The following is a 27,641-nucleotide window of genomic DNA, read 5'->3' on the forward strand; positions in this document are numbered from 1 at the left end:
ATAAACCTTAAATAATAAAGGACTTCAGGGTACCTGAGAGACCATATGTTGGCTTCCCGTTCCCTACACAGCACCTGAGATCAGTGTGGCTACAACCCGGGCTGCTCTGGCCCCAGAAGGGGAAGGGGGGAGTGTTGCCCCTGGAGGGCCTCCGTCTCCAGATTGCTCCCCCCTTCATTAGTTACCAGAGCACATCCCCTCCATCCTTCAGGGCCAAGCTGCAGGCTTCTGTCTTTCCTTTTCGGCTGGAGTCTTCATGCATTTATTACCGGCCTTCGTTTGGTTGTGACCTTGGCTGCTTGGTTGTCCTTTTTCCTCCCCACCTTTCAGCAAAAACGCGTTGATGCACGAGGAGAGCCGGCCCTGAGGTTTTCATTAATTTAGTAATTTATCGCTTGGGGTGATTTTTTTATTTCTTTTTTTGTCCTGAATCTTGCCAAGGTGCTTGGTAACCATTTGGCCACAGCTGCCTGTGAATTAGCATTTCGCGTATGCATGTGCGAAGACGCAGCCCCATGAATAATGCATGGTCATAAACAGCCTGCTCATTGGGCTCGGGGCAGGGCGCCACCACGTATGGATTAGCCTCGAGGACCCCGACGAGCAGTATTAATAACGTGTGTATCAGGTGGAGCCAAGCCCATTGTGTGCCACCCCCCTTACCTTGCTGATAAAAACCTCCCTCGGCCTCGCCGAGCCCTCCCCTTGTACCCCGAGAGCCCAAACCCTTGGGGAGCGACCCCCTCTGCCTGGCCACCTGTGGGCTCAATGTCTTTGGTTCATCCCCAGCGGGATGAGTGGTAAAAGGGAGAAAAGGAGCAAAATCCCCATCGGGAGGCCCGGAGGGAGGCCGGGAGGCTGCTGGAGGTGCTGAAGGGACAGCTCTTGGCACAGCTCAGCACAGCTCAGCACAGCTCAGCCCCTCCTCCAGGGCTGCCTGCTGCCTGCCCTGAGCCCCCCCAGCAGCTCCTGGGGGGCTCCCGGCCTCGTAGAGGCTCCAGTGGTTTGGGAGGCCATCGCTCCGGGCTCCCGGAGGTAAGTCCTAGGGAACGGCTCGCCTGCCTCCCTCGCCCTCCCGGCTGCCCCTCTCGCTCTTTTCTCTCCCTAGTGCCATCCATCGAAACCTCCGTGTCCCCCCCCCTTCAAGAAGAGGCCCTGCTGGAGTCACGGCAGCAGCGATGCCCCCAAATCCCAGCCGGATGGCAAATCTCGCCTCCCGCCAGCCCCGCTGAACCCCGCGGCTCCTCCGGCTCCGCTGCTTCGAGGCAAGTGGGGAACAATAGGACGGATTCCCGCAGCACGCCACCATTGCGGGCTGGGGGAGGAAGAGGAGAAGAGGGGCTGGGGGGAGGAAGGCAGCCCTCCTTTCTCCCCTGCCTGGGGGAGCAGCTGGAGGCGAGGGGCGCTGAGGCTCCGGCAGCTTCTCGGCGACTCGCGGCGGCGGAGAAGGAGAAGGGGAAGGGGAAGGAGAAGGGTGTGTGCGTGGCCGGGGGCTGCTGCTCCAACCTGCTCGAGTCCATTTGCCAATTCACCAGTCGCATCACTTCCGGATCAGTCCCCAGTTTCTGCTGCAGAGTGAGGATTTTTTTTTTTTTTTTTCTTCTCTCTCTCTCTCTCTCTCCTTCTCCCTCCCTCCCCGTCTGGATGCTGGGAACTTGAACCCTCCTCCCTTGATTGCAGCAGGATCTGCCCCAACCTTCCCTCAACTTTGCACCGCATCAAAGAAAACAGAGCGAGCTACAGACTGTGTGATACCAATGGGGGCAGGGGAGCTGCCAGGCACAGCCCTTTGCAATTGATGTTGCTGTATCTCTAGGACCCTGAGCGATCTCTCTTCTTTTTTTTTTTTTTTTTTTTTCCTCCTCTTTTCGCTTGTGTGTGTGTGCGTGTGTGTGCGAAGGATCCTCCTGGTTACCGCTGTTGTTATTTTCCCTTAGCAGGGAGACCACACCGAGCCATGGCTGAGAGGAAACAGTCTGGCCGGCAGGGCGAGGAGGAAGAAGTGCCAGCCTTCTTCAAAAACCTGGGCTCGGGCAGTCCCAAGCCCCGGCAGAAATTCTGTGGCATGTTCTGCCCAGTGGAAGGCTCCCTGGAGAACAAGACCATCGACTTCGACTCCCTGTCGGTGGGCCGCGGATCGAACAAAGTCGTGGCGAAGCAGAAGGACGTTGCCCACCTGGGGCCGGATGCTCCGTCCGTCTACTCGAGGCAGAGCGGGAAGGGAGGGGAGCCATCTGTTGATTTCGGGAGAAAGGTGGAGATCAGGAGTGCCACGGGGAAGGAGGCGCTGCAGAACCTCAACGACAAGGTGGGTGCACATGTGTGAGTGTGTGTGTGAGGGGCAACTTGCCCACGGATGGGCTGCAGGGGGGCCAGATCCTTCCCACCCTGCGGTTCCCTGCTTTTGTCACTTGCATGTACGTGCCGGCAGTGCCTTCCTCGGAGAAGTAGCATCCCTGCTAGAGCCTCCTCGCCAGCCCTCTAATGTTACCCGTGTGCTCTCTGCAGGTGTGTGTGTGTGCTCGGGGAGGAGGGCAGAAGAAGAAAGGAGCCCCTGCACACACAGACACCCTCCCTTTCCCCGCCCTGCCCTCCGATTTGGTGCTAGAGAGCGACTTTTTTGTTTCTTAGGCGATTTTCCCGGCACAACGGTAGCAAAATGCCCCACCCAGCTGGTGAATGCAGCTCACGGGAGCAGAAACGCGATTGTTAGCAAAAGAGCATCACTGAGCCTCCACCTCCAGGGACCCCTTCCCTGCGGGTTTCTCCCAGGGGGAGCTCGGGGAACCCTCCCAGCCCTGCTCCCAGGGGAGGAGAGGCTCCAGGGTGACCCAGGGGAGCTGGATTTCCTGAAGGCCTGTGGCTGCAGGGGGAATTTTTACCTCAGGAAGATGTGCTGGGACTTTCACAGGAATGTGGTGTTCTCTTAAAAAAAAACTGAGCTCCTCCCAGCCTTTTAAGACTCCTAAAGCTATTTTCTGTCTCTGTGTGTGTGTCATGGTGTAGCAGAGCCTGTCCTTTTCCCGAGGCCAAACCCATTCAAGCCAAAGGTCTAGCTGACCATGCACGTTTTCTTTCCTCCATGAATAGATTTAAGCAAGCTTTATTCAGCTCCAAGCCCTGAAATACTCGGTGCATCCCTCTGACAATGCTGGCTCCTATGCACAGCCTGGAAGAGCTGAAATGAATGAAGCACCGACCAGCAGTGATCAATTTCTAGCAGCATACTGGGAAAGAGTTTCTGTGAGTAGTCCCCCAGCGGCTTTAAAGAGCAGGCCTTCCTTCTGGCAGCTGCTTCTAGGCTGGGCCTCCTGGTTTTTTACTAGTCGACTGCGTGTACAGGGCAGAAGTCTGCCCAGAGCCTGTGGCATGGCCTCGTTCCCCATTTTCTCCTGCTGTCAGAAATGTGAAACGTTACAGGAGTAACGCACAGGAGTGATGCTGGGGGCTCATCCTCCCCAGGTCAGACCCTTCTCTGCTGCCTCCTAGGGCAGTAACCAGCCACGTTCACACGTGCCAACACCTGCAGTTACTGTGAGACCACAAAGCAGGCCCTGATCTTCAGCAGAGCTTCACATCAACCTCGAATTAGAAGGGAGCTGTGCTCTGTGCCTCTCCATAGCAGGTCAAACTAAAGTTTCCCACTACAAACGCCCATGGCTTGATTTGGGTATGTTATGTGCCTACTGACTTTCCACAATTAGTAAGCCTAACAAAAGAGCACTTCAGGAGTAAGGGGCGTGCACCTTTTCAGTTTGGGGAGTCAAAGGGTTTGCAGTTTGGGATGTTTTCAGGAGTAATTTGGAGTAATTTGATGTGCTGGTGTCCTGCAAGACCCAAATGTACACAGGTGATTTATTCATTCTGAAAAGATGAATTATTGAAGGCTACAAGTATATTAAAAAGTAAGTATAATATGGTGAAAAATCACACGTCCAAGCAGAATATTAATCACATTTTTGTAAAAGTGATTTTTTTTTGGTTCTACTTTTAAAGGTTGTCATGTAATATCAACCATGAAGGTATGGAGTAATGGGATAGTGCTAAACATTTGAGTTTTCTCATTAGCTTGGCGTTACACTGATGCCAGTGGATTGTGCTGTGAGGGGTTGTGTGCGTTCGGGTAAGTGCAGCCTTTTATTATAAATGTCTTGCTATGGATTGGCACTTTATAGCAGGAGTGTTTTAGCTTTGATGGTTTTCCAGCTGACTGCATCTACAGCTTGAATCATTGGTTAGATCCTCAGCAGGTAAAGCTGCCTTTGCTTCAGAGCAGTTATTAGGAATGTGTTTATGGTGATCAACGCACTGAAAAAAAGAAAATATTGCAGGAAGTGGCATTAAAGGAAACGTGTTAAAATAAATGCAGGTAGGAGTTGAGATGCTAAAGGCCTTCTGAAGTTTTGCAGCTGAATTTGGCCTATTATTTTTGAACCTGAGTAGTCTGTACGCTATTTCCATGTGACACAAATCTAAATTACAGTGGAAAGAAACAGCCTGCTAATTGATAGGATCTTGAAATTATATAAATTATTTCGCAATAGGCTAGAAATCTTACAGCTTCTTTTTCTTTAGCTTGAGGCTGCAAACAGCTCCAGCTGTTATTAAGTGCACGTAACAGTGAGCACACAGGACAGTCCATCCTCTGTTTGAGCAAAACGACCACATCACGAGCTGACGGGAATGGGTGCCGACCAACTGGAGCCAGCGGAGTTGCTCAGAAGTATTTTAGCCAGTGATTGGATCCAAAGTGGGTCTGCAAGACAGTCATCCTTTCTGTCACTGTATAGAAAGATCTCGTATTCATCTCCACGGAAATAATTAACAAAGCAAGACTGACAAGCTATTTTTTATTTTTCTGAGGTCTTAACTGTCCAGAGGATAAAGAAAGGAATGTAATTATTCCACATTAAAATGCAATATATTGTTCTGCAGGCAAAGATAAGGGTAATCAAATCTGTTTGTGTCTATCCTGTCTAGGGTATTCTATAGGCATCTATCATAGCCTCGCTTTATTGCCTCTGGGCCGTGGTGCCTCATAATTCAGGGTTAAGATCATCTCCAGAGGCACCAGGAAGGCTTTCGATCTCAGTTTAAGCAGCTCTTTACAGCGAGGCCTCTGGAGGCAGCGCGACCCATTCAACAGGTCGGAGGCAAGCTGTGCTACCGGGCAGCTGGCAGCCTTGGAGAACTGGCTGTGTCTTCATTTCTTCTCCTAAACTTTGTCGCCTTCCCTGGGTAGGCTGCTACTGTAATGTCACCCCTTGGTGTGTCTTAGTTTCCTGTGCACATCATTGGTGCTCCCTCCATCGTTCCCTTCTGTTGAGGTTCTTCAGGACAGAGGCTGGCCTTTAGGAGACATCTGTAGGAAGAAGTAAGGCTTGATTGCAAGAGGGAACAGCTAGTTTATGGCTTGCTTTAATCTAGTTTGCACGGGGAGCCTTAATAGATGCTAAGACACTTGAACCCAAGTACAAGCCCTTGGGACCACAGGTCTCTTCTTACATTGCTGGGTAAAGTTCCCATGGCCATGCTCTTGTTACTCTGCTGATTCAGGTGGTGTCCCCATGTAACAAGCAGTTGCCTTTCCATTTTTTGGGTCCCTTAAAAACAGTTCATGGACCTTTAGGAAGTTCATAGCATTAGTGTAAACTAGCGGTCTACTACAACAAAGCTATGTATGATAAGTGAATAAAGAGACACTGGGAAAATGTTTTTATTTTAGCATTGACAGGAGAGGAGAGTTCAAAAACAGTTTCATGAAGCTATTGACACAACTGGACTTCCTGCTAAAACCTCAAAGCTCTCAGGATCGTGCTCGTTCCTGGAGAGGAAGGATGAGTAACAAGATGTTGTTCAGCACTCAAAAAATCATAGACTCCGGAACATTAATGGAACTGTTGTTTGAAACAAAGTTGTTCCAGGCAGCTGGAAATGTGGTTCTGATTTTAATTTGTTACAATGCCTGTAATTTCTTTAGCCAGCCTTGTTTTGACAATCACTGCTTGCAAAATAATTATACAGGAGGATGACTTGCATGATTTTTCCAATGGGTCATAACAATTTGTCTGGCTGCTGAAAAAAAAAAATAGAGAAACTAACAATAATGAACACAAATGTCAAATTCCTCTGACCTCTCAGATTCCTCTCAAAGCTATCAATCTGCATAGCTGGAACGTGCTGGAGCTCCAAGGAGCATATCGTGGTCTGGTAGAGTCACGTCAGGAATTCACCAACACCGCCCCCTCTCCTACAGAAAGGAGCAAAGGGCTTTGATCCAGGGCCAATTCTTTTGGGTTCAAGACTGGAGGGAAAACACCACTTAGGGTCAGACCCTTCTCCACCCACTTTGGAGCTGAGCTAAATCAGAGGCCTGGGCTTTAGCAGCACCTTGCAGAGCAGGCTTTATCTTGGGAGTAGAGACGGGGACTGGTAGCTGTGCGTGCCACCCTCATGCCAGCGCTCTGGCGTCATTTGATGTGAGCTTTTTGTTTTTACCCGGTGCTGAGCCCTCATTTAGGTCTGCCCCAAAGCTCTTCACCTACAGCACCACGTCTGAGTCCCCGAATCCCTCGTCTGTCTTGTGGCACGTAAAATCTGAGTCTGTCTCCTGTGGTGCTGTTACAAAGTTAGGAAAAGACTTCAGTAGCAAAGCTCAAGTGGAGTTTGTCTGCTCTGCGAAATGGGCAGGGTTTAGGAGCAAACTACCAAAAATCAAACCTCCTTACTGCAAAACTCGCAGACAAGTGCAAAATTGGGTTCTTCACCTTGCAGAGAGCTGGAATTTAACTTGGGATGGGTCAGCATTTTTTTCTCCTTGTCTGGAGTAATGATTGCCTGGTACGTTACAGGTAGGCAAAGCTGGCTGACAAGCAATGAGAACCATTTCTGAGAGCCTAAGGCTTTGGTCTGTAGGTTTGGGGGATGGAAAAGGGATTATAATATTAAGAAACAGTTTAAACTGCTTTGAAAATAGCTGTTTCTTGGATCCTACCCATGGTTCCTGGGGGCCTGGAGATACTCATCTCTTTGCTCGGGAGGTAAGGGAGGAGCAGTGACACGGATGCCCAAATGCCCCGTGCCTTTGCTCCAAAATGCTGTACTTACTGCAGTAAAGGTCAAAGCACAAGTGTAAACTGTTCAGATGAGAGCAAATTTCTGCTGTGTCATGTACTACCCATAACAGAGCAGCCCCTGCTTGGAGCCCAGAGGAGTTCTGACTTTTCTCAGTGCTAAGAATTGGTAGTGCACAACTCCAGGGCACTCCATGGGCTTCTTTGAGGACAATTAAGACTGTGGCACATCTGAAATGCTAAGGACATTGCCTCTAAGAAACACACAGTAATAGTCTTATTAGAAAGTTATTTCTCAACCTTATCAAGGCTTCTTGGGATTTTAAAAGAAACAAAATCAATTGGACAGTTAATTCTAATTTGTAGATCAATTGTGCCTTTTTTATTGACCTGTTTGTGTGGCCAGAAAATGAATTGCTCCCCTCGCAAACTCAGATGGCTTGTATTCAAAGTAAAGCCAGGCTACTTCTATGAGAACTTGTATGATTTTACCTCCTCGTATTACCATGTTTGACCTCTGGTCATTTCCATAGAATGACACTTTGGTTTATCTCATAAGAGAAAATTAAAACTGAGATGCTCATTGGCAAGGATAGTTTCCCTCTGTAATTTGATTTGTAATGAGTAATACGGGAGAGTTCTTTCATCACATTTTGGAAAGAACAGATATACTCCTGCCCGGTACGAGCCTGTATTTAACCTTCCCAACACCTAACATGCTGCAGGGGGTTGCTGTATCCATAGGAAACTCCTTTTAAGTCTCAGAGACTAGGAACTGATGGAGCAATTGGCATGGGCAGAACCAGGATGGAAAACTAGGTCCTGATCAGCGAGCTCTTGAAAGCTCTTTTGGCCCAGTCCTGCTGCCTCTGATTGCAGTAACAAGAGCCTTGCTGACTTTGGCACTGGGTGATTCCCCACTAGGGAGTGGGGATTATTGGCATCTAACAAGCCTAAGGGGAAATCTAGAGCTTGTTGATGCACTAGCACTAGAGTTTCAGATACTCCCAGCAATGCTTTAAATCCATCTCCGATCCCTATTTTAATCATGTATTTCCATTTATGGGTTTTAAAATTTCATAGCAAAATGTCCTGGTAGATAAACCTTTAAGAATTTAGTAGGAGTAAAAGCAATTGGTTGTTGCAGGAGTTCTGTGGGGTTGGTTGCAATTACACTGCAGTTCCACAGGGAAAGAGACCCTTCTGATATTTTCTTTCCAACCGTCCAGTAACTCCACTGTGGGAATAAAATTCCGTGCTAAGTGTGTAATGGTATTCCACAGGATTTGTAAAGTTAAGGTTCAGAGCTAATGCAGACCGATTTCCACTGATGCCCGTGATGATTTATTTTATTGCTGTACAGAGATTTTTATATTCTTGTGCAATTCTCTCTCTCGACCTTTCTAGAAGACAAATTTAGACACAGACACTCCTTTAACATGAAACATGTTTCTGCTGCAAAAAAAAATCCTGCACAAAATATCTTATACCAGATATTTGTGCAGAAATGGCTGGGAGCAATCTTGTGTATCCAGTAGCCAACATAGCCCCCAGTGACCCTCAGGCTGGCAGTGCAACCGTGGGTGTGATGCTTTGGTTTCTGCATTTCCTCCCTTGCTCTGCCATTTGGTGATTGTTGCCAGGGCCTGCAGCTGTGCTGATAGAGCATCATTAAAGATGTTTATGTTCTTTTACTCTTCCTCCGCCTCCGAAGTGACTTGGCTGCAGTGACCTTGCTGCTCTTGTCGTAGTGGTGCAGTCAGGGAGCTGGGATGGGCTGGCCGGCCGGCCTTTGTCGCTTTCCTTCGGTAGCTTTTGGCAAGGAAGATCTGGGAGTGTTCTGTAGCACCTTCTAATTTTAGCCTGCTCAGCCTGCATTGATTGACCTATGGAAGATAAAGTGCATCAGTGTTATCTAGAAGTCCCATCACTTCCCGCAATACCTTGGCAGGTATCGGCCCTGCTGTGTGACAGCTGGACTAGGCACCGGCCTGCAGGGATTTACTGAGCGCATTCAACTCCCTTCCTTTACCCTAGGAGCTCACTCCTACCATTGACACTTCATAAGTGTCATTTTAACTTATGGGGAGGGGTTGACATAAACTATAGTTTCACTGGGAGAATGAATCAGCTTTTGTAAGGGGCTCTCTGTATTACCAGACTCTGTTCCCACCTCTTCTCATCTGAATGTTGCCCTTTAGCTTCGCTAGCCCATCTTTATCACTAGTGGATATCTATGGCACGTATGTTTATGCAGCAGATGTTATCTGTTCCCTGATTTTGTTTAGCAAGGCTAAATAAGGCAGTTTATAACTGCATTAGTAGTAATTTTATTTACTTGTTTATTTTTGACAACCTTCTAGCTATGACAAGAGAGAAAATTGGGCTATGTTGCCAGTTGGTATAAAAGAGACAAGAAAATGTGCCTGGAAGCTCAGTTCTGGTCCTTTAGATACACGCTAAATCATAGGGAAGTTTTTAAACCTTGGTGCTGTGTACTTAATATTGATATTAATATTGAACAACCATGTTTTTCAGCCCTTTAATCTCTCTCTTTTTTTTTTTTTTTAATTTCTTCTGTACTACTTAGGTTGTTGCAACATGGTGATGGGAAGGAAAAGCTAAGTGTCATCTGAAGATTCATTATTTCTTTCTGAACCTAGTCAGTATTGGATTCAAGTTATGGAATGAATATATTCAAAGTTCAAGAACTCCTGTCCTGAATTAGAACTCCATGTCCTGCCCATGTGCAGTAAGGATTACCTTTTCAAAAAAGTATTTTAAATATGTATCTTTGAGCAGGTGAGAATAGTTTCAGAAATATTAGTGTGCTGATGCCATCATTCCTTTAGAGGTGCTTTTTTTCTTCTACCAGCACTGCAGTTTCCCAACTTAGAGCATAATGTGGAGAAACGACCTGGCCAGGGTCAGGGAGGAGAGGGAGCGCTGCAGATCAGAGGTTTCCTGTGCTCATGTTTGTGTGTGTTTGTCTGTAATCCCATTTCTGCTCTCAGGACGAGGTCTTGAGATGGCAGCTGGACTTAGCACATCTCAGATCAGCTGCCCAAGGGCCTTGATGCCCTTTCTCTCAAACCCCTTTTCTCAAACGTAGGTAGCCTTTGCTTCCTCTTTGATAGCTGAAGGCGCTCTCTTACCTGGCAAGCAAAGGCAAGAAGCCATTCAGATACAGAGTCGAGGAGGAAAACTAGCAGTAAAAAGAGAAAAGGTGCAGCTGCACTGCCTAAATTCAGCAATTTGATGGAGGTGCTTTTGTCCATGTTCTGAGCAGAAACATGCTGAGGTTTCAAAACTTCTGGTGCAGATCAGAAAGATGCAGGATATAACCCATTTGCTATTGCCAGTTCTAATCAAAATAAAACCCAGCAGGCTAACAAATTAATCATTTTGCTACTGTCATAATGAGACACTTTATCACTTGCTACTAATTGGATATTAACTGATTGGCATATTGGCTATTTAAATGTTGCCTGATGCCCCACCTACACCCACAAAAAGCTCTTTTACTCTTTCCCGTATAGCCTTTTGGGAACTACTGTACATCAAAGGTCCTGCTAGTCATCTGTCTGAGCAGATGTTGCCTTTGTAATGATTTACTGCAGCGGTATTTCCGAAGGTTTCCATTTCTATGGGGTGTGCAGAGTGTGTTTCACTGAGCTGCCTGGGTGACCAGTGTTGTGTGCCAGCAGCTCGGGCTTTGCTTTGTGCGATGTGGCACCCTCAGAGGCTGAGGGAAGAAGGTAAGTGGTGGTTATTACTTAATCAGTCATAATGTTTAAAGAGGAGTGGATTTGGGCTAAATTCTGGGCTCTCTAAAGGATGCTTTGTGCCATTCCCTAGGGAAACTGCTGTATGAGGAGCCGGTGTGCACAGACATATGTTGGTGGGCACCCCTCTTTTGGCCTTGCACCCCGTTTCTTCACATTGCAGTGGGTCAAGCACACAAAATACTGAGGGAGCCTTTATCCCCTTTAATCCATTTTTGTTCCCTTTTAGCCCTGTCACAGCCCCCGTGTGCCTGAGGCACCCAGCGGTGCCATGAGGGCACCTGCACCCCCTCGGGCACAGCCCAGGCCCCTCCATCCCCTAAAAATCCTCAAAATTTGTCTCCGTGCCTCCAGGAGGGGACCTGGGCTGGGCGCGCTGCGCCTTCTAGACTAGGCGGGGCCGCCGCGAAGCGAAAAATTGAGGTTTTATTTTTATTTTTTATTTTTTTTTCCCTTCCAGCCAGCGCCCAGCAGGGCGGGGCGGCACAAAGAAGATGGAGGGCAGCGCCCTCGTTGCCGCCGGGGCTCCTCGCAGCCCCTCAACCGGCACCGAGCCGCAGGTGCTCGGCCCCACCGGGACCCCCCCGGACCCCTCTAAGACCCTCACACGATCGCGCCCCCCCCTCAGCCCCCTGAGGGGCGCCGCAGCCCCCTCAGTGAGGGAGGATGGGGGGGGGCGGCTCCCCCCCGCATCCCCTCCTCGCTCGGCCCCTCCCCTCCCGTAACCCCCCCCTCATTTGCATCCCCGCCGGGCTCGCAGCCAATCGCGCCCCGAGCTGCGCGGCCCCGACGGGGAGGGGAGGGGGGGGAGAGAGAGGAGGAGGCGGCGCATGCGCACTGCCGCCCGCCGCCGGCGCTCGCCCCCTCCCTGCGCGGCCGGGGCTGGGGCTGAGGGAAGAAAGGGCTGAGGCGAGCCCAGGGGCGGCCGCTGCTCCCCGTGCTGCCGCCTGCTTCCTTTTTCTTAGGATTCCTTTGAATTTAGGGACCGTTCGTTCTCATCTTTTATTTTAAATTTAGATTTATTTTTTATTTCTTAATCGCGTTTTTCTTTCTTTCTGAGGAGGGGAGGTCGGGGCAGCGTTCGCAGCGCGGCAGACAATAGCGCCGCAGCAGCCTCCCCCCCCCTCCCTCCCTCCGGCTCCACCGACAGCGCCAAAAAAAAAAATAAATATCTCTATAGATCCAGATATATATAAATAAAATAAAAATCAAGAGGCCGAGATGTCGTACCAGGGGAAGAAGAACATCCCGCGGATCACGGTGAGCGGGGGCCCCGGGTGGGAGGGGGGGGCAGGACCCGGGACCCCCCTCAGGCGGGGCTGGAGCCCCTCAGGGGGGTCCCCCCCAAAGGGCCGGGCTCTCTTTTTCCACCCCCAGAAGCTTTTTGGAGGCTCACCCCACAGCCCCCATCCATGGGGAGAGGGGAAGGAGCCCTATTTATCCCCCCCCTCCCCGATTTCCTTTGCCTGGCTGCAGATTTAGGGCAGGGAGCGCGGATCCCAGGGCGCTAACTTCGCCTTACGTAAGGCTCGATAATATTCCTTTCTAACGGGCTGCTCCAGCCTTTCGTGTTTTTTTTTTCTGACAGAGTTTTCATCGCTGGCACCCCACGGACACACCCAGGCGAGTCCTCCTGCCTCCGGCACAGCAGCCAGCTCCCAGACGGGGCTCGCAGCCTGACACCCGTGTAGGGGGGCTCGGGGCTGCCCTAAACAGCCTGTGGGGAGCGCGGTGATGACCGCAGCATCCTCCTTTTTTAGGGGAAAAGCCAGTTTTCCTCTAAGAGTCTAATGGCAGAGGCTAGAAAGATGCCCGTGCTTAAACAGCGCTGGAGGTTGCTGCCGAAGCGCTGCTGGGGGCCAGCAGGCTGACGCATTTTGCTCGTGACCGAATGCTCTGATTTATGTTACGTGCACCCGCTGCAGCCATAAGGATAGGGGACGGGAAAAAGAATCGGATCCTGCCTTTATTTGCTGCTGTATAAACCCCAAATTCGTCCGCCGAGGCTGATGCTTGAAGGCGGCGGCTAATCTGCCTTGAGCCATCTTGTGCCTACATCGATGCGTACAAATTGACTGCATCGATGGAGCCGAATTCAGCAGCAGGCCCCTGCACGGTGCCGAGCTGCCTCTGCTTTTGTCTCAGAGGTGGTTGAAGCGAGCAGCAGGATCCGCACTCCTTGCAGAGCCTTCGTGCAGCTGCAGCAGGAGACCTGTTTACTAGCCAAAGCGTTCAGAGCATCCTTAAAGCAGTCCAAAGGGCATTTTTGCTCATCATGATGTATAAATGTCTATATATATATAATTTTCTCTTTCCTAATGGGTGCTCAGTGCTTTAGGACTTGCTGTCAGTGGCAGTAACCAATTCCAATAGCAGCCATCCTTTTTAGTAGCACAAGGAGCCTGCACTAGAGGTGGGCATAAATACTGCAGTGTTTCTGGAAACGGTAAACATGTAGGGCAGTTCTGCTGTAGCGTCTGGCATTGAAAGACGAGCGGGTGTTTCACGCCCTGAGTTAATTCATTCAGGCTTATTGGCATTCATGGCAGATCCGAAATCGAAATCTTGCATTTTTGCTTTGTTTTTGAAATCGGTGGCGTTATTCGTGGAAGCTCTCCATTGCAGCAGTAGGAGGAAGGAGAAAAAAAAAAAAGGGAGGGGTGGAAGGAGAGGCATTTAATATCTCGTAGGTCTTTAGCGGTTATATAAAAGATGGATATAAAGGTATAAATCGGTAACTGATGCAATTTGTGTAGCCCTCTTGGTGTTCAGAGCCGTGTCAGCTGAACATCTGCTGCTCTAGCTCTTTGGTTTTCTTATAAGCTCTTTGGGAAAACGCTTGGTTCTTTTATTCTGTTTGACCAGTGGAGTCCCGATTGAAAATGAGGGCTCTGAACACCCTTGTCACTGTCATTTGCTGTAGGTTTGAGGCACCCCCAAGTTCAAGTCCTTCCTTTTTTTCCCCCTTATTGAAGTCAGCTTTTGGTTTCATCAGCCTTCCCCTGGGCTGTGCTGGTGTAGCTTTGTCTCGTTGCAAAGACGCTTTGGGAGGGGGAGAGACGATCGGAGTAGCAGTGCAGAAATCGGGGTCGAGGTGTGGATTAAATGGAGCGCTGCCTCTGCGTGGTTTGGTTTCAGTATGTGCCTGTGTGATGTAGGGAGTGAAGGAACCAGAACACAGCAGTCGCTTCTGTCTTTCATCCCTGAGCAGAGCTCTGCGGAGGGTGTTTCTCTCTTGTTTATGGCTACTGCAAGGAAGAGAAATTTGGTTTTGACCTAAAATAGCCGCAAAGGCGTGATGCGACCTGGGCTGCGATACAAAGCGCGTTGTCTGATAGCTGCCTTGTTATAATTACCTTTCTGTTCCTGCCAAACTGCTTCCTAATTGGAGGGCGTTTTCATAACATGGGCTTTAAAATCCTTCCCTTGAAGTGAATTTGCTAATGCGCGCTTAATTTTCATCTGATTGTGCAGCAGTGATCTGGAGGGGCAGTAAAAGTATCCACTGAATTGAAACAGCGCGAAGTTGGACAAAATGAGTTTGTTTGTGTTGTGTAACCCCTGGCAACAGACTTTTGGTCCATTTCCCTGACAGCAGTTGACTCATAGCTGTCCAAGTCATGGCCCCAGTGTGTGGGTGCATGCAAGAAACTCTGCATACGACCAAGGCGGAGAAAACAGGCGCGTGGCTATTATGCATCCCTCGAATATCCTTTAATGCTTTTGCTGCAGGTGATGGCGTGTGCTGTCTTAGCAGGCTGCTGGAACCCACCGCCTTTTCCGTTCAGACATTTTTTTTTTGGATCATCGGCGTGATGAAAGGACTTGCAGATGAAATAAAATATTTTATCTTTCCAGTTGAAAGTGCAGCAATTGACTGGTGTTTTGACGTGCGCTTCTGAATAATGCAGATCTTGTTTCCACCTCTACTTTTATCTCTGAAGTGACACTGCAGACTGTCAGCTTCCTCACAGAGTAATTATGTATTGTTGTGTGCTTCTTTGTTGCAGAGCGATCGTCTTCTGATCAAAGGTGGTAAAATAGTTAATGACGACCAGTCCTTCTATGCCGACATTTACATGGAAGATGGGTTGATAAAGTAAGTGAAGTGTGATACCATGGTGTGATCGGAAACGTACTGCACATTAGCAAGGAATAATTTACTCTGTGTGCCATATTAGGCTGCAAAGAAAAGTATTTCACACACGTGCTGGCGTTTGATGGAGGAACTTGAAAAACAAGGTGTTGAATTAAAAAAACAAATGGCCCCAAACCCCGTTGCTGTTAAAGCCCAAGTGGAAGGAGGTGCTTAAATGTGCTTAATTTTAGCTGTGCGACTAGCCCCATGCTGGGATGACACACATGTTTGAAGTTATCTGAGTGTTGTAACATTTTACTAAGTTATGACTTCAGATATTTTGAATCCAGAGGTCAGTACCCTGACACATATAACGCTGTTTTAGGGCGGGAGACTGGACTCAGGTGACCTCTTGAGGTCTCTTGCAGAGCTGTTTTCTGCAATTCCATGATACAAGGATCAATCCCCAATCCCTTAAAGTTAATAAGGATCCTGTTGTTTTAAAGGAGAAGGTTCAGACCTCTTTCCAGTACGCTTCTGTGTTTTCAGTCCTGAAACATGCATTTCTGGCACATTAAATATATTACAGATATCTTTGGAAAATTACTCTTAGGAAAAAACGGACGAGCCAGAGGTTACAAACAAGGAATTTTCCTGCTCTGGCTAAGACTGAGCACATGTGCTTTGTTAATCAAGGTTAAAAGTTAGAGGAGCCAGCCAAAGACAGCTAATTAATTGCGATGTGTCATCCACTATTGCAGTTTTAAAAACAAATCTGTGCGAAGAGCTGGACTGGAGAGGGCTTTGGGGGTCCCATCAGGAATCTGGTAACTGGTGTCTGCATGGGTTCATATTTGTGCAGAGACCACAGAGTATTTATACATGGAAGGGAAGCAGATGATATAGAGGCAAAAATTCTTTGTGTGTTCTCAAAACAACGCTCTGCTGCTAGATAGCAGCACAGTGCTCAACATCAAGTGCTCAACTGCCACTTGACAACCCCAGTCCAGCCCCAGCAAAGCTGCTTTTGTTGTGTTTGGTGCAGCGATGGGTTCTGCCCGGTCCCTTCTCCTCTCCATCTGCCAGCGTGGCTCCTTCCGTGCCTTCTTCTTAAGGCTGACATTCCCCCTAGGTCCTGAAGCATTTGCACACTTTGCTTGCAATTATGCAGCTGCTTCCAGGGGAAGAATAACATGTTATCAGCTATGTATGCTGATCCTGTACATCGCTTTATATGGAAAAAGAAAACACCCAAGGTTAAGCAGCACGAGGGGGTGTGTTTACAGACGGCATGCCTCATCTCTCGTTTGTGTCTGACTTGCTCTTTGGAACCTGTTTACCCAGGCAAATAGGAGAGAATCTGATTGTGCCAGGAGGGGTGAAAACTATCGAAGCCCATGGCAGGATGGTGATTCCCGGAGGGATTGATGTTCACACCCGCTTCCAGATGCCGGAACAGGGGATGACATCTGCTGATGACTTCTTCCAAGGGACCAAGGCTGCGCTGGCTGGGGGCACCACCATGATCAGTAAGATGGCTGCTGCTCTCTTCCAAAAATGCTTTCTTTTTCCCTAGTAGCAAGAGAGAAACTGTGGGCTGTACAAGTGGCAGCAGGTTCCAGCAGTGGGGATTTCTGATGTCTGCTCAGCTTGCTGAGAAAAGCTTGTGTAGGGATGGGAAAAAGGATGGAAACCCTGGGGTTTCTGTGCCTTGCAGCTGTCAGTCATTTCACTCTCGTCCTCCCTGTTGGCAGGATTTATTTTGGTCCTTGTGTGACTTTGCCACTTTCTCCCTAGGTCTGCTCCTACTGAACCCAGTGTGACTTTGACCTCTGGCTCCAGTATGAGCAGCAGGTTCTCCACGCCCCTGTGCCTCAGTTCCCTTTCTCCATGATGCCTGAGACTCCAGGAGGCTTGTGCTCTTTCACCTGTAAGTTGCTGCACATACAGAGAGAGGAAGGACAGCAACTCCAGCTTGGGCTGTCTGAGGATGGATAGGTGCCCACTGTGCAGTTCCTGCACAGCAGCTGGATGCCAGTGGCCTGTATGATACATCTTCGAAAAGTGGGCCACTTATTTAAAGATTCACACAGGCCCAATTGCGTGTATGCAGCTTTGGCACCAGGAGTTTTTAATAATAAATGAGCGTTGTTCCTTTTTGTGCTCATATCCTCTTTTGGAGGAAGAAAGAATTGGGAAGTGAAAATGTCTCAAAATAAAAACACAGACAAACTGGCTTTCCTGCTGATGGCAGGATCAGACACCCCTGGTGTTCCCCTCTGGCTCCAAAATGTCTCATAAATGACTTCCCAGCTAGCTGGCACCACTCACCTTGGCTACAGGTGCTTGAATTGTCAGAGCCAGGACCTCAAAACTCTGTCAGTGAATCGCTGTTATCCTGCTTTGAGTTGGAGATTAAAAAATGAAATAATAATTGGGAACAAAAAACTCTCTGTTCCAGTGCTGCTGATCACGTCTAAGCTGCACCACGGCGCCCTGCAGTCTGTTGCTGCATGGGGCAGTCAAGGATAAAGGTGTAGTGTGGCGCAGTATCTGAACATCTGGCGTTCCTTTGCGTACTGTGAGGTGCTGCCATTTCACAGGAGGGGGGCTGAGGTACAGAGGAATGAAAGAACGTGGTTCTGAATAAGTCCTGGAGTCTATTGTCCAGGCCAGGTTTGTAAAGAGATCTTAGGCACAGCTGGGGATCAGCTGAACTCTCCTTGGTTCAAACCCAGCAGCTTATAAGCTCAAACATCCTCATCTAGAGAATGTCGGGAGCTCTCCTTGATCTCTGGCCTTGTGGCTGGACTCAGGTTAACATGGGGCTTGGGAGGGGGAGCTGGGGGTCCAAGCACAGCCACCCTAGTTCAGAAATGGATCTTTTTCTGAGCCTGGACTTTACAAAGAGGTGTCTGGCCTGTGAACTTGGTCCTGAAATAACCTGGGGAATTATTTTTTGTAGTGCTATCAGTTTGGAGTATGAAGTTTGAGTGTGACAATAACCTCACCCACACAGAACGTAAACTGGAAACGTAGCTGTGGATATTCTCAGTGTGCACACTGTTTGCCTCAGTTACTCAGATACCCAGTTTGCCTCTAAATCTTTGCTGTCAATTTAAGTTAATAACACCAAAACAACGTTTTCTTTTCAGCTTCAGTCCGTTGACTTTGTTTCATTGGTTGTTGGTACATTATCAGTGCACCTGGTTCATGTTGTCCACTTGCATCACCATTTTGTACTTCTCTGTTAAGCTGAATTAGATCAAAATCACGTTCTCTGTCATCTGCATCTAGGCTTTTAACAGCATTATTTCCCCTGGGGCACTTTTAAAAACATTTTAAGCAGAAATGGCTTAGGCCAGGTTTTCTAAAGCAGTCCTTCCCTTTGGTTGCCCAGTTTCACTTGTACAAAGCCCTCATACTTCAGAAGTGTTTAAACCTCTGTGTATGTTGTCTTTATGACTGCAGGATCTGAATTATCTCACTAGTGGTGTTCAGAACACATCTCGGAGTTAGGAAAAGGGAGGAATCCTCCATCTTATAACTCCTCCTTATTTTACAGCCCCATGTAAACGGCCCCATGTAGGTTATGTGGTTTGCCCACGGATGTAGGGCCTGTGGCTAAACTGGAAAATGGTGCTCCTGTTGTCCCCACCACTCTTTCCACTCTGCCATTCTGCCTTTCTGCCTCAGATAAGGACCCCAAACTGCAGTCACCTCTGAGCATCAAATGGCTTCGTGGTGCCCAGCAGTGTTCAGGGTGCCGTTCCTGGTGGGCAGGTACCAGCGACTGGAACCGACCATAGGAAAGTGGGTTAAATAATCCAGCTAGACTTCAAAGCTTTGCAGACTGCTCTGTGTCAGCTCAGCTGTGCTCTCCGTGGGGAAATTACACCGCTTGCAGAAATGGCTTTCCACAAGGGAGCAAGCAGAGCTGCCCACGTGAACGTCTTCTCAGTGGGTGGCCGTTGGTTGCTCCCGAAGCAGGTGGGAGTCGTGGTCGATTCCAGCATTTAATCTGTTCTGGTAAATGGGGCAGCGTTTAGCAAACTGAATTCATAGCATCACAAGCAAATTGCAGCCTGAAAATGGTGCGAGCTTGGTGTGCATTTTAATGCTATGCTGGGACTTCTCCACGGAGACTGCTCCTCGTGGAAGTGTGTGGAGCTGCGTGCTTCCATCTGTCAGGCTTTTTTGGAAGAGATAGCCCGTGGATGTGGGCTTTGTGGGAAAAACACCCACATTTCTTCTTTTGTGTTTCAAGCAAACTTCGTATTATCAATTTACAAACACCTTTGCTCCGTACATTTTTCTCTTTTATGTGTAGCCTTCATTTTGGGCAGGAGAACAGGTTAATTGGCCTCATGGTTCAATTTGTTTCATGTTTTCACACAGGAGGGCACTTTAAGGCTGTTCACAGCCTCCATCGTAGGGAAATACTTGTTTTCTGTGCATTTTTCCAGTGAAATTAAAACAAGAATCTTGGATAGGTTTCTGCTGGTTGTTGGTTTCATAAAAGCTGTGGGTGAAATCCTGGCTTCAGCAAAGTAAGGGAGAGTTTTGTCACCGACCTCAGCAGTGCCAGGAATTTGCCCGGCGTGTCTGCTTTGGTTTCACTGAACTCCTTGCAGCTCAGACCAAATCCAGTGTTGTCCCTTTAATTCACAGGTCGAGCACATCCAGGGGAAGCGCACAGGAGCTCAAGGATGTAACCTATTGTTTCCAAGCCCTGTTCCCTTTTACTTCCGTTCCCCTTTAATGCAAATTCAGTGCTCCAACATCCGAGGTAGGAGAATCAGATTCTCGCTGAGTGTCAACGGAGCAGCCCCATTTTCTGTGCGGGACCAGTGGAGGTTTATCCAGATCTGGAATGAGGGTCAGTGGTTAGCAGTGGTGTGCCCTGAGTGAGCCCTTTTCTGCCCTACAGCACAGCAGTTCCGTAGGGCTCTCAGCCCTTCTTCTGTTGCTTCTCTCAGAAGTTAGGGCTGATTTTTTTTCTAGCTTCTCATTCCGTGGACGCCATCTGAGCAGGAATTCCAGCTATGATCCTTCTGTCTCTGCCCTCCTCAGTGCCAGAGGCATGTAGCAAGGCTCCAGCCGACTTGGCTAATGCATGAAAAATAAAGCTGGGGGTGCTGTGCAGAGCTGCGAGGTGAAATGTGGTGCTGCCATGCGATTGTTCTTCCGAAAAGGTAATTGGCATGATCCTTTCCCCATCCCTGCCTTCAAATGCTGTTGTTGTGGGCATGTCAGCAGAGGGTGGACAGCACCCTGTGTGTCCTAGGAGAATACTTCTTTGGATTCTTGCCCTTTTGAAATGTCAGAATGCAGCGTTTGGGCGTTGAGCTGAGGATTCCAGGATGGTCTGCAGAAGGCTTTGCAAGAGGGGGATGCGTTAGATGGGCTGTGCCTCATTTGGGGTAGCTTCCCCAAGATCCCCTCTGTTCTGCGGAAACACAGTCCTTCTGGAGTTTTGAGCCTGAGGTTGGCTTTTTAAAGAGGTTTCTCAGCCATGGAGCCTCTGGAGCCACAGTTTTATTGGGCAAAAGGAGACATTTTTGAGCCCCCTTCGTCCCAGCTTGAGACAGGTGGTGCCCTAGGACATCAAACGTTTCCTGGAGCTATTAGAGAAGAAAGATACCGCAGTTAAGAGCAGGGTGGTCTCAAAGCCCTCTGATCGTTCAGCTGCTTATTAGCTGTGATGGGCGAAATCCCCTTCAGCACCAGTGGTAAAACTCCCCCTGACTTCAGCAGAGGCAGGATTTCCCCTCTCTGCTTCTAGCCCTTCGCAGAGGACGCAGCTAAGCCGTGTGTATTTATTGGCGCGCTGATCCTCCAGCCTGGTTAATGTCCCAGCGAGGATGGCGTCTGCCTAGGCCAGCTCCCACCCACATTTCAGCCCCCCCCGTCCCACCGACTGTGCTTTTCCCCGGGTATCCGCCGTCCCTGAGTGAAGCTGCTTGCTGACATCGCCTGTGTTGACTCAGTCGACCGCTGTTATAATCACAGAGAGAAATTACAGTGCGAAGAAATTCCAGCTCGTTTTGGCTCGGCGACTTGGAAGCCAGCTGCCTTTTGAACTCGCCTTGCAGTTACCCTAATAACACGGGGAACGTGCACCAGGGGTGGGAGCTTTGTGTCTCGGCAGGCTCTGAACACGAAGGGGAGCTTCACGTGGACAGCATTCTGCTTCCTAGGGCTTTCCCCTGCTCTTAAAGAGAAGGCTCACGAGCAGGGTGCAGGGTTTCAGGGCTGTTGGGTGCTCAGCTCCACCCCATGCCTAAGCCAGCTGACTTGAGGGTTCCTAGGTTATCACCACCTCAGCTTTCAGCTTTTAGCAGCTCATCTTGCCAGTCTAGCTCAGTTCCTCACATCTCAGTTTTTGAACTGAATGCCACTTGGGAGAACGGAGCAACCCCAAATGACATCAGAGCCTAAAACTGAATGGGGTGAGTGTGGAGGAGGGCTCAGGAAAGGGCCAGGCAGCTTGGCATGGGATATTTCCACCACCAGCGAGGAGCAGATCATCTCCTACCCCCCAGCTGCTGCTCCTTTGCTACCAGGATCGGTCCCAACATGGTAGAGAGCAGGAATCTGCCCGGTGGCCAGAGGGAGGACAGAAGCAGAGACCCAGAGGGAGGAGACGCAGCAGCGGCCATGCAGTAATTGGTGGCCGAGCTGGAAGCACAAACCAAGTGTTTTGAGTCAAAGGGCAGCGACCACAGGGCTGCAGCGGCTCACCAAGTCTCTGCGGCTGTGCGAGCACGGCACCGTGTTGTTCTGCAGAGAGCTGCCTTGCTTTTGGTGCTTTTTGCACCCTGGCAGCAGAGAGAAAAGAGGAACGGTACGGCAGGGAACCAGCACTTGGGGCATGCAGAGCTGCGGCGTGCAGCTTGCCTCGCTTTCCAGCAGCTGGCAGTGGTTCTGCTGCAGCAAAGAAACGTCCAATTCTCTAGAAATCTCATGAAAACGTCCTCTGGCTTGTACCTCGGTGATTTATACGGGCAGAGGGCTCCTTGAAGGCTGTTATTAAGATAATGACATTACCACACAGGAGCACAAAATCCCTCTGGCCCTTTCTCTCCTCTCCCCAGCTCCCCTTGGTGCCTTTTATACCCATGCAGTGCTCAGCCTCTGCACCGATTCATGCTAAATCTCATTTGCTTCACTGACTCCCATCTTCCTGCTGTCCCGTTTGTTGCTTTCATGCAGAGCAGGCGTCAAATCACGGGTGAGAAAGTCCACCAGAAATGGGGGTGGGACTCCCCCATCGCCAGCTGCGCTTCTCAAGCTTTAAACCATCCCCGTGCTGTTCCCTTGCTGCTGGATGGGATCGCATCTCTTGTGATGGGGCTTCCAAAGGGGTCTTGTTGGAAGCAAACGAAGGGAATCTGCCAAGCCCTTGATGTCTCCTGCCAGCTAGCATGGTAGGAAACAGCTGTGAAGTCCTCAGCATACTTGTGGGGATTTATTTTCTATTTTTTTTTTGTCTCCTTTGGGCTGCAGTGACAGTTTGTTGCCTCTTTGCCACTGAGGGAGTGGGCTCCTGTGAGGAGCAGCTGAGGACCTGAGGAGCTGTGGAGCTTTTCCTGAGGTTGTGCAGTGTCTGCGGTGTGGCAGTGGCGTTAACCACGCCTGTCACATCTTCAGCCTAAGGGCTCTGTGTGCTGCCTGGGCTGTCTTTCCATCCTAGAAATCAGGTGAAATCAGCAGTCTTGGGCCTGGAAAATGGTCCTGGGGAGCCACTGCTGTTCAGCACAGCTTGCCTGTAAGCAGATTTCCACAATTTTCCCATCCTCTGCATTCCCCAGAGCTGCCCTGTGCCCTTGCCTCTTTGGAAACACCAATTTGGAGCCCAGGGCCCTGGCGCCACTTCTCTTTTGCCCCATTGTGCCCTGGACCCTGTCGCAGCAAGAGGAAGGAGTGGCTGCAGGCAGTCCCACACGTGCCGGAGCCTGGATGCTCTGGTTTACCCCCAAACGAGCAAACATTGAAATGGCAACGGCACTGCCAGCGCGGGCGTCTTCCTGCAGATGGAACTGACCTCGATTTTTCCATCCATCCGAAGCGAGGGATTTGGCACTGGCTCAGGAGAAGTAACCAGTGGTGTCTGTTTATGCACTAGCACTTAATCCCTCTTATTCCATATCCTGCGTGGAGCAGGGTTTATGTTCTCTCCTTTGAAGAGCTGCTTTTCAACGCTTCCCTTCCCTTCCCTTCGTGTGCCCAGTGCTGCGAGTCCCATGCCTTACGGAGGACACTCGGGGCGAAAACCCGACGGGAATCACTTGATGGTGCATTGTCCGTGCTGCCAAGCTTGAGCTGGATCCTCAGCTGGCCTAAACAGATCACTGCTGTCTGGCCAGAACGGCTGGGAGCTGTAAGCAGGATGCTGTCAAACCATATCCTGCATGCACACAGGACACAGAGGGGTTTTGCCCCCCGAATTCTGCAAGCTGGGTGAAGGCAGGAGGAACATGAGGAGCAGGAGGCCAGTGCTTGCTTGGAGCAGCTGGGACCGCAGCTGGTTGGCTTCACGAGGAGCTGCAGCGACTTCACGGGCATCTTTCCAGGGCCTTTGTGGGATGTGGGTCCTTTAACCGCAGTAGAGAAAGGGGAAAAAAAGTCTCCAGACCCAGGAGTCCTCCACCACCGCTGTCCCTTACCCAGGATCTTAATGGAAAAGGCAGATGACACTTGGTGAGGTGCAGGTGTACGAGTTGGGTCCTCTGGCTGCTGCAGACTGAACGCAGGCCGTTAATTCTGGCAGCTAATTTTCTTTTTTTAAGTAACTTCATTTGCTGTCTGAGATAGGTTTCCAGGGCATGTGTTAGATCTTGCTAGATAACCTGGCTTAATCACCTTCAAGTTGAGACAAGGTCTTGAAAGAAGCAGCAGGAAATGGTGCCTCCAGCTCTTTTCTTGGCAGGGTTCTCTCTGCCTGGATTTCTCCCCTCCTCCCAGTGTTCAGTCCCTTGGCTTTTACCTTTCTGTGAGCTTGACTCAGCAGAAACCCTTGTCAGACAGGAACTTTTCACTTTCCGCGGTGGGAATTAGCTTTGCCTGTCAAGAGGAGGCAGCAAGTGATGCCTGGAAGAAACGAGGGCTCCGACTAAATGTGCCGTGGCTCACTTGGGGCGGATTCAGCCGAGCACTCTCAGTGCAGTGGAGCTGGATGCCTCAGGCCAGCAGAGTCTTTTTCCATCTTTCCCTCTGCCACTCGCCTTTAGTTCATCGATGCCACCCGTTCCTTAGAAACTCACTCTTTTTAATCTTCCTGGTGAGAAGGAGAAATGTGGAAGGAATACAGATGAGCTCCTCCCGTCTGTCCTACTTGAATCATGCTTTCAGATCACCAGTTATTACCAGCTTGGGGCCGTGCCTGCTGCTTTGCACGACCCTAACTCCCATGGCAGCCCTGTGCATCTGTGAGGAATGTGGGACGGGCACATCGGAGTTACAGCTTCTGGTGAGACTTTTTCTTCCCTTGACACACCCCAGGGAGCGTTGGCACTCGCTCTGTGACAATATTTAATTTCTCTGTGCCAGCTGTCCATAACAGCAGATAGTTTTGTCACCGAGGGGTTATAAGCTTTAATTTAAGTTCACCTAGACACGTTAGAAGTCCACAGAGGTTATTTTTACTGTGCGCTCAGTGTGGGAGTGCTGGGTGCCCCCTAGCAGTGTCCCTGTCCTCCTGGCTGCCATCAGTGCAGGTGCAGACCCTGCAGCCCGCGATGTGCAGCTCTCGGTGCTGGCAGGATGTGAATTAAAGGGAAAAACCTGCAGGAGGAGGAGATGAGCCGAGCCCTTTAGGCTTCCCGGATCCCCAAAGCCTGTTTAAGCAATAGGAAGGAGCACCAGACTTTACCATGCAAATGTGAACGGGGAAATCTCACGGTGAATTTGCAAAGCCCATCAAGCAGGACCATGCTTTTGGAAGTTCCCCTTCCTGGCCACTTCTGGGGCAGATTTTCACCAGCTTGCTTTGTTCCTGGAAGCACTCACATATGTGCAGCATATGTATTTTTGGAAGCTGGGGGCTCGGGGGTGTTTTACATATGAATGAAATCCCTGGCACGGCCTGCAGGCACCGGGAGCTGGTGAAGGAGTTCCTTGAGACTGATCCCGTATTATTACCCAGCGCTGCTTTTGTACAGAGGGGGAAAGTTCCCAAAGCACTGCACAGCAAGAGGTGGTGTAACCCGACAGAGCTTCAAAATCATAGCAGAGCATGGCAGCTGGGGGTTCTTCCCAGCTCAGCACACAGGAACAAATTTGTCTCTTCCCAACAGAGTTTTATTTCTTTCAGATCTGATTTTTAAGGATTGGTAGCAGTGTCCAAAGAGAGGAATTCAGCTTCTGATGGGGTACGAACTGCTTTTCAGACTGATGTACGGAAACTCTTTATGCTCCATGAGCTAGAATAGTTTTGTGAGCCATTGTAGCACAGCCGTAGCTGGAGAAAACCCCAGATGTGTGCGATGTTCTTACATGAAGCAGAATTTGGTCCTGGTACCAGCAAACACCCCGTGAAAGGGGAAAATAGCAGCTGTATGGAAATGAGGCACACTGAGCTGCCCTACAGCATGGATCCAGGGCAGCTCGGGCTCTGGCTCAGTCTGGCTGTCCCGATTGTGGCTGGAAGTTGAGATGTTGGCTGTAAGAGTTGCCTGCAAAGGCTTGGTGGGGCTGTTTCAGACCCGAGGGAAGGAAATGGATTTCTGGGGGTTATGTCCCACATTTCTCTCTTTAAGGCTGATCTAACCAGTGCCTCCTACAGGTTAGTACTGCAGCAATCTCAGCAGCAAGTTTACAGATGGCCAGAGCAGGGGTGTTTGGAAAATGGGTGAGTGCAGCGTGACTGTACTGCTTGATCTCTGTCCCACGAGAGGTTTGTTAGAGAGGGTGTTCGGGTGTACCTCTGCACAGGGACGTTTGGGCCTCGCTCAGACCTCGCTTTCTTGCCTGTAACAGTTTGACAGCTACCAAAGTGAATGGTGTAACTGGGAGCAGATTGTTCGATTCTTACCAGAAGTGGAAGTGGTGGGATGGAGGTCGATGAAAACCTCTTCCTCCAAGCCTGATGTCACTTCGTCAGAGCCAGGGGCAGGGAAAGGCTCCTTTGGTCCCTGTCCAGCAAGGGGAGGTGTTTGTATGGCAAATGCACAGGGGGAGACGACAAGTTCACCAAGCAGAACATATTTTTTTCCCCCTCATTTCTCTCATAAATCATTTTAAAAAAGAAAAAGCCTAGATTAAGAACTCCTTGCATGTTGTTTTATTTATTTCTTTTTGAGGAAAATAAAAATCTGTGGTCCTGAACACATGACACCCTCTCAAAACCATCACAGATTTCCACTGCAAGAGTTCTGGTTCTGCAGTTGTGTTCCTCTTCGTCTCCAGTGCCCCCCTGAGACAACCACGGGCAGCAAAACGCAGCCGAGAGGCCAAAATCTGCTCTTAGTGACAGTGATGCAAAGCCAGAGTTGTTCCAGCTCCCCAGCTGGTGGAAAAAGCCTGGCGGGCAGGGTAGCTCCGCTGACCTGAGAGGGACAGAACTGCCTTACAGCGCCTGATCTTTTGTCCTCTTCTTTCTGCTCGGACTTCTGCCCCTTGGCTGCTGCTGCAGTTGTGTTTTGCCTTGAAACCCATGGCTACAGGCAGCAGTTTGCTCAGTCCCATCCCATAAAGCTTCACGGGCCAATTTCTAGGGAAGTCTTTGAAGTCCTGCACATCTTTTTCGCGAGCTTGAAGTGTGCAGTATGCCTGAAAGAAAGAGCAAGGCTTGTAATCACTCGAGTATCCCTGTGGAACTTGGCTCCCCTCCTCCTTTACCATGGTGACCCCCCGAGATACAAACCTAGCCTGGATCTACAAGAAACCTGCACTGGAAAGAAATGAAGCCTTTTTTTTTTTGATCTGATCTAACTACATGGTCATTCCAACTGCTGGAAAGGGTTATTAATTCTTGTTTGGACATGCAGCTTCCTATTCTTTCAATTTGGGTCCAAAAGCCATGAAATTATTAATCATATTTTGGATCTCATCGGACAGCTAAAAAGACGAGGGAAATGCCTGCATGACATCAGTGAGGGAATAACAGAGCATTGCAGTCTGCAAATGTAATCAGCGCGGCGCAGATACATCCCATTCTTCTGAGGCTGCTCCAGGTTCTGATTTTCTCTGCATGGAGCCTAATAAACTGGATCCGAACTGACAGAAAACAACGTGTGATGTCATTCAGCCTGCCTTTTCCTCTAGTGCTTTGGCAGGCGTGTACAAGCAAACGGACTCCGTGCAGTTGTGTTAGCATGGGGAATGCCACTCGGTGCAGAGTTCTCGCCCTTCAGGATGATCTGTTTTGTTCTTGGGGGAAAAGCTGTGGGGATAAAACTCCCAGCTATGCAAAGCTAAGAGCTGATTGCTGTATCCACAGGATGTTAAGAAAATTCTTCATTTATATTCCCATTGCTTTCCTGTGGTCTCACACACCAGCTTGTCTGTGTCCAATACATGCAGCAGAAAGCTTAAAAGCTGTCTTGCAGCTATCCTGCCTCATCCCAGATCAAAAAACACAGCCCAGACTGTGGTTTAGAGGCAGAATTGGCTATGAAATGAGAACACAAGAGATGCATGCCTCTTTTAGGTCACTTGACTTCAAATTTCTTAGCTCAGAAGAAATGCCGAGGTCTCTTTCTA

The 27,641-nt window shown here is 49.4% G+C and overlaps 1 protein-coding gene across 2 annotated transcripts in view; it reads left to right on the forward strand.

Moving 5' to 3' along the window:
- Positions 1 to 1,944: 1,944 nt before the first annotated feature.
- DPYSL2 (dihydropyrimidinase like 2) overlaps positions 1,945 to 27,641 on the forward strand; it is a 52,121-nt gene continuing 26,424 nt past the window's right edge. The window contains exons 1-3 of one of the 2 annotated variants that reach the window (XM_068662089.1): positions 1,945 to 2,308; positions 14,869 to 14,957; positions 16,281 to 16,465. In XM_068662089.1, coding sequence (XP_068518190.1) covers positions 1,958 to 2,308; positions 14,869 to 14,957; positions 16,281 to 16,465 — 625 coding nt within the window. In that variant the 5' untranslated portion in view covers positions 1,945 to 1,957. Of the gene's footprint in view, positions 2,309 to 11,707; positions 12,119 to 14,868; positions 14,958 to 16,280; positions 16,466 to 27,641 lie in introns of those variants that run through there. The other variant, XM_068662090.1, reaches the window with a different exon arrangement.

This window comes from Anas acuta, chromosome 27 (assembly GCF_963932015.1).
Source record: "Anas acuta chromosome 27, bAnaAcu1.1, whole genome shotgun sequence".
NCBI classification, from domain to species: domain Eukaryota; kingdom Metazoa; phylum Chordata; class Aves; order Anseriformes; family Anatidae; genus Anas; species Anas acuta.